This window comes from Rhinopithecus bieti, unplaced genomic scaffold (genome assembly GCF_001698545.2).
Source record: "Rhinopithecus bieti isolate Rb0 unplaced genomic scaffold, ASM169854v2 scaffold_36008, whole genome shotgun sequence".
Taxonomy (NCBI): domain Eukaryota; kingdom Metazoa; phylum Chordata; class Mammalia; order Primates; family Cercopithecidae; genus Rhinopithecus; species Rhinopithecus bieti.
The window spans coordinates 1,973,484-1,989,960 of NW_016816204.1; the positions used below are offsets into that span (position 1 = coordinate 1,973,484).

Genomic DNA, 16,477 nt, shown 5'->3' on the forward strand with positions numbered 1-16,477 from the left:
TTAGTCTTTTCCCCTAAATGAAATTAATTAAATTTTGTTACAGTGTTTTCTACCAAAGATGTGAGAGTGCTAAAGAGATAAAAGGAACCCTAAGCTCACCTATGCAATTCTTTCATTTTACCAGTGGGTGAACTTTTTTCCCAAGGAGGAGGGATGAGCTTCTTTATTATACACAGCTAGCTGTTGAGTAGTACAGTTGAGACCAATCTTGGATCATTGGATTTCTACCATACTACTTAGTGTTTTTCTGTTTTGTTTTTTTTTACCATACTACTTAGTGGTGGTGTTATTGTTTTAATTTCTTTCTCCTTTTTATCTTCCATATCTCCTGTGCAGTTAGATATTAATACATGTTTGATACCAATGTCTTTATCTTTTTTTTTTTTTTTTTAAGAGGCGGGGTTTTACCATGTTGCCCATGCTGGACTTAAACTCCTGGGCTCAAGCTGTCCTCCCACCTCAGCCTCTTAAGTAGCTGACATGTGCCACCATGCCCAGCTACAGGCGTGTGCCACCATGCCCAACTACATTTTGTTTTTCTTTGGAAAGTTTTTGTTTGATTCTGTTTTTTATTTCTACACTTACCATAATCTAGGCACTCAGCACCCAATACCTAGGTTATTAATGCCTTCTGGCTGTACTGATCACTTTCCTGTCAGCTCTGTCTGCCTTTGCTTCTTTGCAGTTTATTCAATGCATTGCTGATAAATAGATTGATATGCTTTAACCCATGTTTTTACCATGACCTCTTCCTATTAAAAAACTTAAGTGGCTTCCTACTTTACATATGCTCTAAATTTCAAAGGTTCTTCTCAAGTGATTGTGGCTTACTTAGTTGATCATATGTCTAGCTGTCCTCTACATCTGATCAGATGTTGTAAATTTATCTTCCAGGCTTATATACCCCTTGGCTGTTAGAACTTTTGGTTTTTTTGAGGTAGGGTCTTACTCCGTCACCTAAGCTGGAGTGCAGTCGCAATCTCGGCTCACTGCAACCTCCATCTCCTGGGTTCAAGTGATTCTCTTGCCTCAGCCTCCTGAGTAGCTGGAATTACAGGCGCCTGCCACCATGCCCAGCTAATTTTTGTATTTTAGTAGAGACAGGGTTTCACCATGTTGGCCAGGCTGGTCTCGAACTCCTGACCTCAAGTGATTTGCCCACCTTGGCCTCCCAAAGTGCTGGGATTACAGGTGTGAGCCACCGCACCCATCCTGTTCCAACTTTTGAATTGGCTATGTTATTTATTTTAAACATTGAAAACTTCCAAGTGTCTGTTCTTTCTGTTGTCAGTGATGAATAATGTTTCCTCCAGATATGCATGTTTTAGTTTAGTGCTCATTTTTGCTGTAGCGAAGAGCAGTGCTATTTATGTGAATGTACATGTGGATTTGAGAAATGTTAATTTTGAAATGAACAACAACAACAAAAAAATCAGAAGTTGCCAGACAGGAAGAAAATATAATGGACAGCTTCCTGGGTGCTGGATTTTGCTAGAGTATGTGCAATAAAATGAGATGATTTCTGGGATTGGGGAAGGACATAAGAATTGTGTTACTAAAGCTTAGGTCATGGAAAGTAGGAGAAAAGATGAACAGTTTTTCCATTTTGTCTATATGAGGGCAGGATTTAGGTCCAATTTTGAAATTAGACCTAGATTGGATAAAGGGAGCTAGGAGCAAAGTTGACTTCAGAGACTATAGGTATAGGTCCCAGGGAAGAGTTAATAGTAACCAGCGCATTGATTTTAGGAGATGCCTGGGTAGTCTAACCTGTCTTGAATCCAAATAATAGAAGACAGTTTTCTAAGTAAATTAGGAACTTAGAGTATACTTAAATGTTAGGAGCAAGTACCTGTATAGTTTGTACACAGACATGTGAAAGTAAAATGGTTAGGTATTTAAGCACTAATAATGTAACAAGTCCTGTGCTAGACTATGTGTTTACAACGTGAAAAAAAATAATAATTTGGGCCTTAGGGCAAAGGGAGAAAAATTTATGCTATAGGAAGATATGTACAAAGTGCAAGGTAGTTTAAATTAGGAATCAGTGGGCTGGACATGGTGGCTCACACCTGTAATCCCAGCACTTTGGGAAGCCAAGGCGGGCAGATCACTTGAGGTCAGGAGTTTGAGACCAGCCTGGTCAGTATGGTAAAACCCCATCTTTACTAAAAATACAAAATTAGCTGGGCATGGTAGCACATGTCTGTAATCCCAGCAACTTGGGAGGTTGAGGCAGGAGAATTGGTTGAACCCGGGAGGTGGAGGTTGCAGTGAGCCGAGATCATGCCACTGCACTCCAACCTTGGTGACAGAGCAAGACTCCATCTCAAAACACACACACACAAAGTTAGGAATTAGTGAACTGTGCTTTGAGAAAAGTCAAAGGGGGCATGGATACTTTGTATAATTTGAATGAATTACCCCTACAAAAAAGTGGAACCATAAAGAAATGCCTCTTCCTCCATCAGCCCATCTGGTGTATTAAAACAGTGAGGTACTGTACTGAGCCCTGAAGGTCGTAATCTAGAGGGAAAAAATCATTTACATTAATTCTCTGGATGGAGGTGCCTGAAATGATCCTATGGTTTTGGGGGTATCCCTTAACATTTCTCTGACTTAATCAAAATTTTACACCATTCTGAGGCTTAAGACTAAACAAAAGCTTTTGCTGACTAACCCAGTCTCAACTTAATCTTTTTTATTTGTAGTTTTCTGTCATATCTATCATAATATTTTTATGCTTCAAGATATAATTTTAGGCCGGGTATGTTGGCTCACGCTTGGAATCTCAGCACTTTGGGAGACCGAGGCAGGTGGATCTGGAACCTGAGGTCAGGAGTCTGGAACCAGCCTGACCAACATGGTGAAACCCCATCTCTATTAAAAATACAAAAATTAGCCAGGCATCATAGAGTGCGCCTGTAGTCCCAGCTACTCAAGAGGCTGAGACAGAATTGCTTGAATGTGGGAGGCAGAGGTTGCAGTGAGCTGAGATCATGCCACCACACTGCAGCTTGGCAATAGAGCAAGACTCCATCTCAAAAAAAAAATATATATATATATGATTTTAGAAATGTATTGTTTTAAAAGTGTTTTATATTTATCTTGTTTAATTAGAATGTAGATAGTTTTTGGCTTTCTGGGTCTCACATAGGGCTGTACATACAATAAGAATTTAATAAATTTTTATTGAATAAGAACTTCCTAGCCGGGTGCAGTGGCTCATACCTGTAATCCCGGCACTTTGGGAGGCCAAGGCGGGCGGATTGCTTGAGGTCAAGAGTTCGAGACCAGCCTGGCCAACATGGTGAAACCCTGTCTCTACTAAAAAAACAAAAATTAGCCAAGTGAGGTGTCGCGTGCCTGTAATCCCAGCTACCCGGGAGGCTGAGACAGGAGAATTGCTTGAACCTGGGAGGTGGAGGTTGCAGTGAGCTTCGATTGCATCACTGCACTCCAGCCTGGGTGATAGAGCAAGACTCAGTCTCAAAAAAAGGAAAAAGAATAAGAACTTCCCAGTAATTCTCTTGAATGCTGAATTAGTTGGCTTTTGATGGGGCAACAAACGACACCCAAATCTTTGTAGCTTACAGTAACACACATTTATTTCTCACCAGCATTCTGCAGGTCAGCTGTGCTCAGCTGGCTTAGCTGGGCTTGCCAGTGGTTTATTCCAGGCTGAAGTTTGTTCATTATGGATGCCAGTTTGAAGGATCAGTGTCTCTTTGGGACATGGTCTTCTCTCGATGGAGTGCAGGAACACAAGAAGACTAACAGCAGCACCTCTTAAAAGCACTTCATGGAACTGGTCCACATTCATTGGTTAGAGCAAGACATATGGCAAGACATACACCAAAAACCTAAAGAGTAGGAAATTTATGACCTGGCATTACTATGCAGAAGGGGAAGAAAAAAGTAGGAAAGTAATTTTGCCTAAGGGATAGGGGATGGGAGAGCAAGTATTTATTGAACAGTAATATGCACTAATACAGATGTTTCTGATTTAAAACAAAATATTAAAATATTTTTTTTAAGTGAAGTTTTAAGTGTAGAGAATCTGGTAGAGAGGAGGGCCTCCAAGGACCTGGTCGTGAGAAAGATTTAATAAAAACTTCAAAGCAGTATCAGCATTATAAGGCAGGGGGCAGCAAAGTCTTCCCTCCTAGGTTGAAGTCTCCCCACCTAACTCCTGGACATTGAAGTATGGAGTTAGTCCTCCCTAGGTTCAAATTCTAGATCCATCACTTCCTACCTGTGTACTCTTGAGCAAATTATATTTTAGATCTGTAAAATGTGGGTACCAGTTATCTTTTTTTCATTTCAGCTCTAAACGCATCTTTCATTGTCCCGTTTGTGATACTGGAAGTTTTTCCTTTGCCAGTTACTGTTAAACTTTGTCAGGAGAGAGACTAGAAGGACCCTGGAGGAGGGGTGTTTCTTGCTGATTCTAGTGCGCCCTTTGTGGCTTGCTTCTATAGCATGCTGGAACTAGTGGGATATTCAATGGCACCCAACTCTTAAGGAGTTTTAGCAGCAACTCTCATATGCAATTTCCTAGTGAAACTGCCTTTCCATGGGTGACTTCCCCTGGCATCGCAAAGTTCAGCTTCCCAACAAATTCCACTGGCATGAGTTGTCCAGTAGATGACTTGTTCTGGCATCACAGAGAGTGACTTTCTAGTGCATTTTGCTGGCGTGGCACCTTAGTACGTTTCTCTGACATACATAGCTGTGCCTTCTCCACACAGTCTGATCTCTGCCCTGTCAGTGAGAGTAGACCTTTTATAGACTGGTCATTTCTTGGTGCTCTGTGTCAGATCTCGAATAGTAACTGCTCCCTATATCTGCTATTTCTTTAACTTCTGAGTGGTAAATTTCCTGTTGTAACTAATAATTTTTTATTTATTTATTTATTTATTTTATTTATTTATTTTTTGAGACAGTGTCTTGCTCTGTTGATCATAGCTCACTGTCGCCTCAATATCCTGGGATTAAGTAGTCCTCTCACCTCAGCCCCCTGAATAGCTGGGACTACAGGCGCATGTCACCACGCTTGGCTGATTTTTTTTGGTAGAGATGGGGTCCTACTATGTTGTCTAGGCCGTTCTTCAACTTCTGGGCTCAAACAGTCCTCTCTCCTTGGCCTCCCAAAGTGCTAAGATTACAGGCATGAGCCACATACCTGACTTTAATAATGTTTTATATTAAAAGTTTCTTTTTCAATTTATCATGTGGTTTCTGTCTTCTAATTGTACTTTGACTAATATATCAGGTTTATAAGTAGTACTTTCTCATAAGATTATTCTGAGGATTAAATGGGATAATATAAGCAATTTATTTAGAATAGTGCCTGTCATAGAACAATTACTTTAATGTTTATTAGAAATATTGATAGGATCATCATCATCATTTCTACTTATTGTCCCCAGGATGTTTCGTCTGAACTCACTTTCTGCTTTGGCAGAACTGGCTGTGGGTTCTCGATGGTACCATGGAGGATCACAGCCCATCCAGATCCGGCGAAGACTAATGATGGTGGCTTTCCTGGGAGCATCTGCAGTAACTGCAAGTACTGGTCTTTTGTGGAAGAGGTGAGTGTTATCCAACCATCTTGTTCTTGCATATACTTTTATTCTTCCAGTCATCTCTGTTGTCAGAAAGGAGTTGATTTCTGGCTTAACTCTGTATCAAAATTTCTTGCCCAGATCATTTGGTATTATGAATATTCATCTATGAAATAAGATGTTTCAAAGAATTCAACATGCCAAGGCAATACATAGGAAACACTGTGCTTCAAGGTCTGCCTGTCTCCTCTGCTGACCATTTTAAATAACGGGGTAGGGATAGCAATAGCAGCTTTAGAAAATGAATGGTTTCCGGCCAGGCACATTGACTCATGCCTGTAATCCCAGCACTTTGGGAGCCCAAGGTGGTCGGATCACTTGAGGTCAGGAGTTCGAGACCAGCTTGGCCAACATGGCAAAAACCCATCTCTACAAAAATACAAAAAATAGCTAGACACAGTGACGTGAGCCTATAGTCCCAGCTACTTGGGAGACTGAGGCAGGAGAATTGTTTGAACCTGGGAGTCAGGTGGAGGTTGCAGTAAGCCAAGATTGCGCCACTGCACTCCAACTTGGGAGACAGAGCAAAACTGTCTTGGAAAAAAAGAAAAAAAAAAAAAAGAAAATGAATGCTTTCTGAGACTTCACAACTTGGTGACCCTGTGAAATTAACTAAGGAACCTTGGTACTTTAGTGTCCCTGATAATTTTTTTCACTAATTATGGAAACTTCCTTGGAGAGAAGAGAAAATGTAGCGAGCCACAGTCTTCTCTTTCTTAAAATACATACGTACTGTTTTTCTGACTCTGTCACTCTGTTTTTTATTTTTGTTTGTTTGTTTTTTGAGATGGAGTCTTGCTCTGTTGCCCAGGCTGGAGTGTAGTGGCACAATCTCAGCTTACTGCAACCTCTGCCTCTGGGTTCAAGCAATTCTCAGCCTCCCAAGTAGCTGGGATTACAGGTGTGTACCACCATGCCTGGCTAATTTTTTTTTTTTTTTTTGTATTTTTGTAGTTTTGTATTTTTAGTAGAGATGGGGTTTGACCATGTTGGTCAGGCTGATCTCGAACTCCTGGGGTCAAGTGACATGACCACCTCAGCCTCCTAAAGTGTTGGGATTATAGGCATGAGCCACCATGCCCAGCCTCTAGGGCTAATTTAGCCCTATTAATATAGGATGATCTTTCTGGGATGTTATTAAATGCCTTAGGTGTTCTGTGAGGTTCTTGTAGTCTGACTTGGTAGAGCTTGATTGTTTTCTCTTGTGAACTCTGGAAATTGACTGGCCTGTGGCTCCTTGGCAATTTTGTGTAGTTTCATCCTGAAGAATGCACTGCTTAGTGTTGACTCAGTACTCAAGAGTGTTCCATATACATTTTTGGAGCTCTTTCTCTGTGTGACTTTTTCCTCTTGAGTCCTCTGCCTCACCAATTCCAGGCACCTCAGGTTTTCTAAACTTTGATCTCTGTCACCTTAATTTAGCAAGATCACTATATTTGGCTTGGGATCTTCTTTGTGGTCTAGAAAATGTTTCCAGACAGAAATTCTGGGCAATTATAGGCCTCCATTTTCTTTTCTTTTCTTTTCTTTCCTTTTTTTTTTTTTGAGATGGAGTTTCACTCTGTCACCCAGGCTGGAGTGCATTGGTGCAATCTTGGCTCACTGCAACCTCTGCCTCCCAGGTTCAAGAGATTCTCTTGCCCCAGCTTCTCGACTAGCTGAGACCAGGCAAGCATCACCACACCCGGTTAACTTTTGTATTTTTAGTAGAGATGGGGTTTTACCATGTTGGCCAGGCAGCTCTCGAACTCCTGACCTCAAGTGATCCACGCACCTCGGCCTCCCAAAGTGCTGGGATTACAGGTGTGAACCACTGCTCCCGGCCAGGCCTCCATTTTCTTAGAGAGTTGCATACTGTGCAGTGTCTGAAAGCAATCATTTGATATATTTTGTTCAATTTTCTGTATTTTTGCCCTGGTGGAAAGTCAAATCTATTACAGTTTGCTCCATTATGGCTGTAAGCAGAAGTCTTCTTTTTGTACATCATTGTATTTCATCAGTTCTGTAATATTTAATTAATTTTAGTATTATATCATTACAGCAGTGGCTTCAGCTACCAGAAATACTTGTATTTTTTTAAAAAAGAAATACTTGTATTATATTATTTTGAGCCCCTATTTCTTCTTTATGTTCCTTTTTATTGTAGTGAAAGATACATTTTTTTAACCTTTTTTTTTCTAAAGACCTTGATATTCCACCCTTTCAGTTACAGTTGGGACAAGGGGAGGATGAGAATGGGAAGAGTTGGAGTGAGATGAAGAACGAGGAGGGGCTCTATAGCTGGAAGTCTAGTCCATTTAGTTGTTGTGCTGGAAGGGCTCATTGTCTCTGGTTTCAGTGAGAAGATGTATGGATGAGGGCTTCTGTCACATGTCTTCACCGTTTTAAAATACGCAGTTCAGTAAAGTGTATTCACATCATTGTGAAACAGATCTCCAGAACGTTTTCATCTTGCAAAACTGAAGCTCTACTCATTCAAGAGCAACTTCCTTGCTTCCCCTTCCCTCAGCCCATGGTAACCCCCATTCTACTTTCTGTTTCTGTAAATTTAAATATTCCAGGTAACTCATGTAAGTGAAGTCATACAATATTTGTGGTTTTGTGACTGGTTTATTTCACTTAGCATAATGCCCTCAAGATTCATCCATGTTGTAGCTTGTGACAGGATTTCCTTCCCTTTGAAGGCTGAAAAATATTCCATTATATGTATATACCACATTTTGTTTATTCATCTGCCAACGGACTTACGAGTTGTTTCCACCTCTCAACTATTGTGCATAGTGCTGCTGTGAACATGGATGTGCAGATATTTCTTTGAGACCCTTTCATTTCTTTGGGATATATACCCAGAGATCATGTGGAAGTTCTATTTAATATTTTTTGAGGAACTTCTTCGTGTAGAATATTTGACAAGTCTCGTTGCTGTTGCTCTGCTAAGCTGTATCTGTTTGCTTATTTGGCTAATATGATGGACGTTCAGGATTAATCCAGATTTCTTTTTTGCATATCCAGGGCCCATGCAGAATCTCCACCATGTGTAGACAACCTAAAAAGTGACATTGGTGATAAAGGGAAGAATAAAGATGAAGGGGATGTTTGTAACCATGATAAAAAGACTGCAGATCTTGCGCCTCATCCAGAAGAGAAAAAGAAGAAACGTTCTGGATTCAGAGACAGAAAAGTATGAAGCATAGTCTTACAAGTTGATCAGAAGTATATCCTAAAGTAGAATAATGCAGTTCAATCTTTTTAATCATATGTTTCAGATGGTTAATTTTCACTTTCAAGTTAACACTTCTTTGCTATTTTCCATCATGTTCTAAGCCAAAAGTACTCTTGGAATGTGAAGTTAAAGGAGGTAGTTAAAAGGATCTAGGACCAATAACTGCAATTAGCATATTTTTTCTTAGTTCTTTCAGTTCAGCTGCCTAAGGTGATTCTTTGTTTCTGGATCTTCCTGATGCTAAGTGTTATATACGTTAAGTTGAGTCTTTGTGGTATTTCTGATACCAAGTTGTAGAGAGAAAATAAAATCTCTTTGGAAACATAACTTCTAGAAGACCAAGTAACTTTGAGGACAGCACAAACTTCAAATGACTATCAAGATTTTATGTAATTAGACCCTGCGCGGTGGCTCATGCCTATAATCCCAGCACTCTGGGAGGCAGAGGCAGGCAGATCACCTGAGGTCAGAAGTTCAAGACCAACCTGGCCAATGTGATGAAATCCTGTCTCTACTGAAAATACAAAAAGTAGCCTGGCATGGTGGCACCTGTAGTCCTAGCTACTCAGGAGGCTGAGGCAGGAGAATTGCTTGAACCTGGGAGGTGGAGGTTGCAGTGAGCTGAGATTGTGCCACTGCACTTCAGCCTGGGTGTCAAACCACGCCTCTGACACCAAAAAAAAAAAAAAAAAAAAAAAGATTTTATGTAATGAACACAACCTGCTGTTATATAGCTTTGCCTCAGTGAAGTTTCAATTCCACTACAGCAGTTCCTATGATATCAGGTATTTGATTTCATCTAACATGAGAGATGAACAATGAAAAGGATAGATTTCTTAGACACTTTGCATGTCAAGGTTAAAATTCAAGGAATTGCCTTCCATTGCTATACTATAGCTAATAATGCAACAAGATAATTTGAGTTATTTCTGTATTTTGTGTGTATGTGATTTGTGTATTTGCAAGAAGAGTTCTTCTTTGTAAAATCTGGATCTTCTGTCTGGTTTCATCTGTTAGAGGAAGTTATTTTTTAATTTTTGGAGACAGAGTCTCCCTCTGTTGCCGAGACTAGAGTGCAGTGGCACGATATTGGCTCGCTGTAACCTCTGCCTCCTGGGTTCAAGCAATTCTCCTGCCTCAGCCTCCCAATAGCTGGGATTACAGGCATGTACCACCATGCCCAGCTAATTTTTGTATTTTTAGTAGAGATGGAGTTTCACCATGTTGGCTAGGCTGGCCTTGAACTCCTGACTTCAGGTGATCCACCTGCCTTGGCCTCCCAAAGTGCTGGGTTTATAGGCATGAGCCACCATGTAGCCTAGATGAAAGTATTAAATGTGTTTTCTCTATACCCAAATTCATGTCTGATTGAGGTGAATTTGAACAAAAGTTATGCATCACAAGTCAATTATCAAGTTTTATCAATGATCCTTGTTTTTCTGGCAGAATACATTTATTTACTCTTTTGCCCTGAGTGAATTCAAAGAAAGCACAACTTTACTCTGTGCCAATAGTTTCATCTACAGACCAGTCACACTTTCCATTTTGCAAAATACAGCTAAAATGTCCCAAATAAACATTTATTTTGAACCTACTTCCATTTTCTACTCCTACTCTCTGCTCAGCAGATGAGCATGTCTCATACTTCATAGAAAAAATTAAAGCTATCAGTGTGATTTACTCAAATTCCAACCCTTATAGTTACAAAACCTATCTTATCTGTATTTGAAGTAATTTTTATTTCTTTCACTAACGTTTCAGAGGAAGAGCTGTCTTTTCCCTGTTCAAGGATAATTGTTTTAATGTCTTTCTGTATCTCTAATAATCTATTTCATCACTTATTCTGTCTTCATTCTGTTTTTTCAGTCATTCTTTGAATATTCATTCCTTTACATGATCTATATAGACATGTTAAGAATTTCTCTATTTACAATTTAAGAAATAATAAACCACATTTTTATGCCATAAGTTTTGTTTTTTGTTTGTTTGTTTGTTTTGAGACGGAGTCTCGGTCTGTTGCCCAGGCTGGAGTGTAGTGGTGTGATCTAGGCTCATTGCAACCTCTGCCTCCCAGATTCAAATGATTCTGATGCCTCAGCCTCCTGAGTAGCTGGGGTTACAGATGCCCGCCACCATGTCTGGCTAACTTTTGCATTTTCAGTAGAAACGGGGTTTCACCATGTTAGCCAGGCTGGTCTCGAACTCCTGAGCTCAGGTGATCTGCCCACCTTGGCCTCCCAAAGTGCTGGGATTATAGGCATGAGCCACGGTGCCTGGCTTATGTCCTAAGTTTATTAAAAACATATCTATTATCCTATGTAAATTCAAGGATTTGTTTTATTTTTCAGAGATTGCACCTCTTAAAATGCTCTTCATATTTGTTTCATGGATGAATTAAAACATCCTTGTTTCTTAAGCAGTTGGTGTCTTGCTATAAATAAATGTGCATAAAATCCAGATCCAGAGTACAAAGTCATTATAATTAGTAACCACCACTTATTTTCTACTGAAAATAGCATGTTTTTCCCTGAGCCCTCTTGATAGTGCCTCGTGCCTGCTGTGGACCACAGAGGTTGTGAACCTCTGGATGCCCTGTTCCAGCGTGGTGCTATTGGAAGTTCAGTGAGAGGTGCATAGACTGAAGGCAAGAGAGATGGCAGCACCACACCAAGTCCTCCTTAAACTGCATTTTTTAATCCCCTTTTTCTTCTCCATTTTGATCATGTATTTTTCTCTTCCTACTTTCCCATTCATTTTTTTCCCTCTGGTCTGGTCCTGTGATGTCTACATCAGCGGTCCCCAACCTTTTTGGCACCAGGGACTGGTTTTGTGGAAGACAGTTTTCCTGCAGACCAGAGTGGGAGGGGGTGGTTTGAGGAGAAACTGTTCCACTGCAGATCATCAGGCATTAGATTCTCATAACGCACACAACCTAGATCCCTTGCATGTGCAGTTCACAGTTGGGTTCATGCTCCTATGAGAATCTAATGTTGCCGCTGATCTGACAGGAGACAGAGCTCAGTCAGTCATGTTCCACTGCTGCTCACCTCCTGCTATGCAGCCTGGTTCCTAACAAGCCTCAGACCAGTACCAGTCCTCGGCCCGGGGCTGGGAACCCCTGCTCTATATGTCGTCCTTCACATTCTCACTTTTCTTTTTCTTTTAACTTTTTTCTTTTTAAAACATTTATTTTAAAAAAAATTTATTCATTGTGGAGATGAGGTCTCACCATGTTGCCCATGCTGGTTTCAAATTTCTGAGCTCAAGTGATCCTCCCACCTTGGCCTCCCAAAGTGCTAGGACTACAGGCATGAGCCACTGTGCCCAGCCCTCTCATTTTTCATTTATACTTTTGTTCTTTTATGTTCTCTTAATTTTTATGTAATATTTCAAATATTCAGAGAAAAAAGAGAATAATGTTTTTTATATTTTATAAAATTATAGTCTATAAAATTACATAAGTTTTATAATTTTATAAACAACCAACACTCACTTTTGTCAAGTTTTAATATTGTATTTACTTCAGATTTTTTTTGTTTTGTTTTGTTTTTGTTTTTCACATGCCGTCACCCAGGCTGGAGTGCAATGGTGTGATCTCCCAGCTCACTGCAACTTCTACCTCCCAGGTTCAAGCGATTCTCCTGCCTCAGCCTCCTGAGTAGCTGGGATTACAGGCACTGGCCACTACGCCTGACTAATTTTTATATTTTTAGTAGAGACGGGGTTTCACCATGTTGGTCAGGCTGGTGTCGAACTCCCGACCTCAGGTGATCCACCCATCTCAGCCTCCCAAAGTGCTGGGACTACAGGCGTGAGCCACCGCGCCCAGCCCTCAGATTGTTTTTTAAAAAATAAATGAATATTTAAAAATACATTGCTTTTATACTCCCCTTCACTCCCTTTCCTCCCCCATCATCTTCCATCTTCTTCAGAGGTAAATTGGTATCCTAAGTTAGCTTTTTTGTTTTTTGTGAGTTTTTAATTTTATTTTTGGAGAGAGGGTCTTGCTCTGTCACATAGGCTGGAGTGCAGTGGTACAATCATAGCTCACTGCAGCCTCGCACTCATGGGTTTAAGTAATACTGCTGCCTCAGCCGCTGCAATAGAGAGGACTAGAGGTGTGTGCCACCATGCCCAGCTCATTTGAAAAAATAAAATTTGTAGAGTCAGAGTCTTGCTCTGTCACCCAGGCTGGAATGCAATGGCACGATAAAAGCTCACTGCAGCCTTGAACTTCTGGGCTCAGGTTATTATCCTGCCTCAGCCCTATTAGCCAGAACTACAGGCATGCATCTCCATAAGCAGCTAATTTTTAAAAAAAATTTTTTATAGAATGGGGACTCGCCCAGGCTAGTCTCAAACTCCTAGCTTTAAGAGATCATCCCGCTGCTGCCCCTTTTTGTTTTCATTTGTTTGTTTTGCTTACTTTTTCCTATTTAGTGCTTCAGTGGCTGCTTTCTCTGACCTGCTAGGTTTTTTTGTTCAGAAGTAGACCTTATATTCATAGCCTGTGCTTCATTGTATTGAAGATCCAGACACTGAGCCCAACAACCGTTTGGCAAAGGTTCTGGGGCAAAGCTGTGGAAAATGCTCTAAATGAGCATTTTCTCTAGGTAGCAGCTTACTAAAACTTCACCCTCCTTTCATGGTCAAGAGAAGCCCTGCCATAGCTTCTTCTGGTTTTATTCAATGAGTTTAGCTCTGGGTTCATGCCTCCTTTTCTGCACACTTACTGCCCTTCATCCCATATACTATGAGCTGCTAATTGCTTTGCCTGTTTTCAGCCTGAAGCCCAGAAGCCTACAACTTCATTTCTTCCTACCATAGTATGTTTCTATGTAGTCTCTGATCCACAGAGATGGTGTCTTGTTTTGACAAGACGTAAAAGGTTATGCCTTTTAAATTTTTCTCATCTTTAAATTTACCAATGATTTTATATTTTAGAGCACAGGCTCAAAACCAGAAAATTCTAAGTGTATTGAAATCCCACTGTCGTTTCTGTACTTTTCATATATAAAACTGTTCTTTGAATTGTGAGATCTGTTTACAGAAAGTATTGCTGCTTTTTAGACTCTTGCTCAGTAAAGATCTGATTTGTCAGGCCGGGCGCGGTGGCTCAAGCCTGTAATCCCAGCACTTTGGGAGGCCGAGATGGGTGGATCACGAGGTCAGGAGATCGAGACCATCCTGGCTAACATGGTGAAACCCCGTCTCTACTAAAAAATGCAAAAAAGTAGCCAGGCGAGGTGGTGGGCACCTGTAGTCCCAGCTACTTGGGAGGCTGAGGCAGGAGAATGTCGTAAACCCTGGAGGCGGAGCTTGCAGNAAAAAAAAGATCTCGTTTGTTATTTTTATATTTCTGATAGCTTTGCCTGCATTGTTGTTTCTGAGCTATTTGTTTGATTGAGACTATGTTTAGTGGCATCTTCATTTTAAAAGGCCAAATTATTTAGTTCAATTTGTTGTAATTTTAAATTGATAGGAAAATATGAATATTAAAAGATGTAAAATGTGCTATACATGCCAAACAAAATGCTAAAGAAAGTAGGCTGCTGCTGGACATCCGACTCAGTTTACAAACAACAGAATGAATAGAAAAATGGAAGGAAACTATTGAGCATTTTCTGTGTGCCATAGTATATATTTATATGCATGCATCTATATATGTATGTATATATATTTGTGTGAGTATATATGTAGACATACACTTATATACATATATAGTTTATTGTGTGGAGGAATTTAGTAGCTTGTCTAAAATGATACAACTGGTTACTCATAGAGGCAGGCATAAAATTATAAAATTTATGTCTGTCTGACATCAAAACTCTTGCTCCTTATTTCTGTATTCTTTTAACATTATGTCTTCTGGTCACAAGACTTTGTTCATGGTTTAACCTTGGTCAGTTATTGTCATGGCATTTCAGTGATCTTAGGATTTCTAAATGTGATCTTGAGCCTTGATTTTTCACTGTATCCACTGTGGTGGAAATGGCTGGTTGTCCACTGAATGGGAGTAATTTGAACCACGTCTAGGCCTGACTCCTAAAGCCCCCACAGGGGTTTTCAATGCACTTTCCCCTTTTCCTGAGAGCTAGAATGGTGATGAGCTGAACTGACCTTGGAAGCCATATGTTGGCCGCCTTGAGCTTGAGTACATGAAGGAACTTATCAATTCCTGCCAACCAGGAATGTGCTCTGTGGGTTGTATCTTAGGGAGAAAGACAATTTCATTTTATTGGAGATATTGTATTTTGAGGTGTATTTGTAGTAGCATTTCAACCTACCCTAACTTAATATGCTTGTTTTAAAAGAAAGGCTAAGAATCAAGGCCATAGAGATTTTCTTTCTTTTTTTTTTTAGATGGAGTCTTGCTCTGTCACCCAGGCTGGAGTGCAGTGGCCTATGAAGTTTCCTGGGCCTAGGTTTTACTGATGCTTACTCTCAGTGCAGTTCAACATGTTCCTCTTTTCTCTGTATTACCTAAATATTGGCATCTGAATTCTGAGGCTTGGTCAGACTCAGTTTTGATCCTTGCAGCCTAGTGGTGGTATTATGTTATTTTACCATAAGACACCTAATGTCTAGTTGCTTTTCTTTTGCAGTATTAACAGCTATTGATGTTCATTGCCTATATTTGTTAATTCATTGAAGTTGCAAAATGATATTCTAATTTTATCAAATCTTTTTCATTTATTAATTGGAATATTTTATAAACAGACACTATCCCTCATCTACTATTTGATTATAAATTCTCTTTGGCTACTCCTTGATGCAGTTCATATAGGAAAAATAATGCCCAAATTTTGATCCAATTAAGTCTAGCAGTGTTATTGAAGACAAGTGTCTTAATAATGCTCAAGAAAGTCTTATAAGGTAAATGGCTGAATGAACGATCATAATTCTCTTAGTATATCTTTTCTCAGGCTAAACATCTCAAAATCCTTCAACAGTTTTCTATATATCTCTGCTTCCAAGCCTTTGTTATCTTGGATGCTATATTCTGAACTATTTATATGATAGTTTGTTCTTACTTTTAACCAGGCTAAGATACAATGCTAAGTGAAAAAAAGCAAAATGTATACCATACAATAGGTCTATACTAAATTCTACCAATGTGGGAGTATTCTAAGTCTGTTACTTTCCTTGACTTATTTCAAAAATGAATCTGATTTTGTCTTAAACTCTTGATTTTTAAGTTCTTATTTTTCTGCCTTTGTGTATATGATTGACTTAACTTTTTAGTTCACGAAGTCCTCATTGGTAGTAATTGCTACTCATATGCCCCAAATATTCCAAATGATTTCTTTTTTGTTGTTGTTATTCAGAGGAATAACAAGAATACAGATGGCCTAAAGAAAGGTATTTCTGGCTGGGCGCGATGGCTCATGCTTGTAATCCCAGCAGTTTGGGAGGCCGAGGCAGGTGAATCACAAGGTCAGGAGATCGAGACCATCCTGGCTAACATGGTGAAACCCCGTCTCTACTAAAAATACAAAAAAATTAGCCAGGCATGGTGGCGGGTGCCTGTAGTCCCAGCTACTCGGGAGGCTGAGGCAGGAGAATGGCGTGAACCCAGGAGGCAGAGCTTGCCGTGAGCCGAGATTGTGCACTCCAGCCTGGGTGA

General features: G+C 40.0%; 1 protein-coding gene across 5 annotated transcripts in view; it reads left to right on the top strand.

The window, feature by feature from the left end:
* MICU1 (mitochondrial calcium uptake 1) overlaps nucleotides 1–16,477 on the top strand; it is a 267,615-nt gene that overhangs the window by 51,448 nt on the left and 199,690 nt on the right. For all 5 annotated transcript variants that reach the window (XM_017854624.1, XM_017854626.1, XM_017854627.1 and 2 more), the window contains 2 exons: nucleotides 5,433–5,594; nucleotides 8,640–8,808. In XM_017854624.1, the coding sequence (XP_017710113.1) occupies nucleotides 5,434–5,594; nucleotides 8,640–8,808 (330 nt within the window). In that variant the 5' untranslated portion in view covers nucleotide 5,433. The remainder of the gene's footprint in view (nucleotides 1–5,432; nucleotides 5,595–8,639; nucleotides 8,809–16,477) is intronic.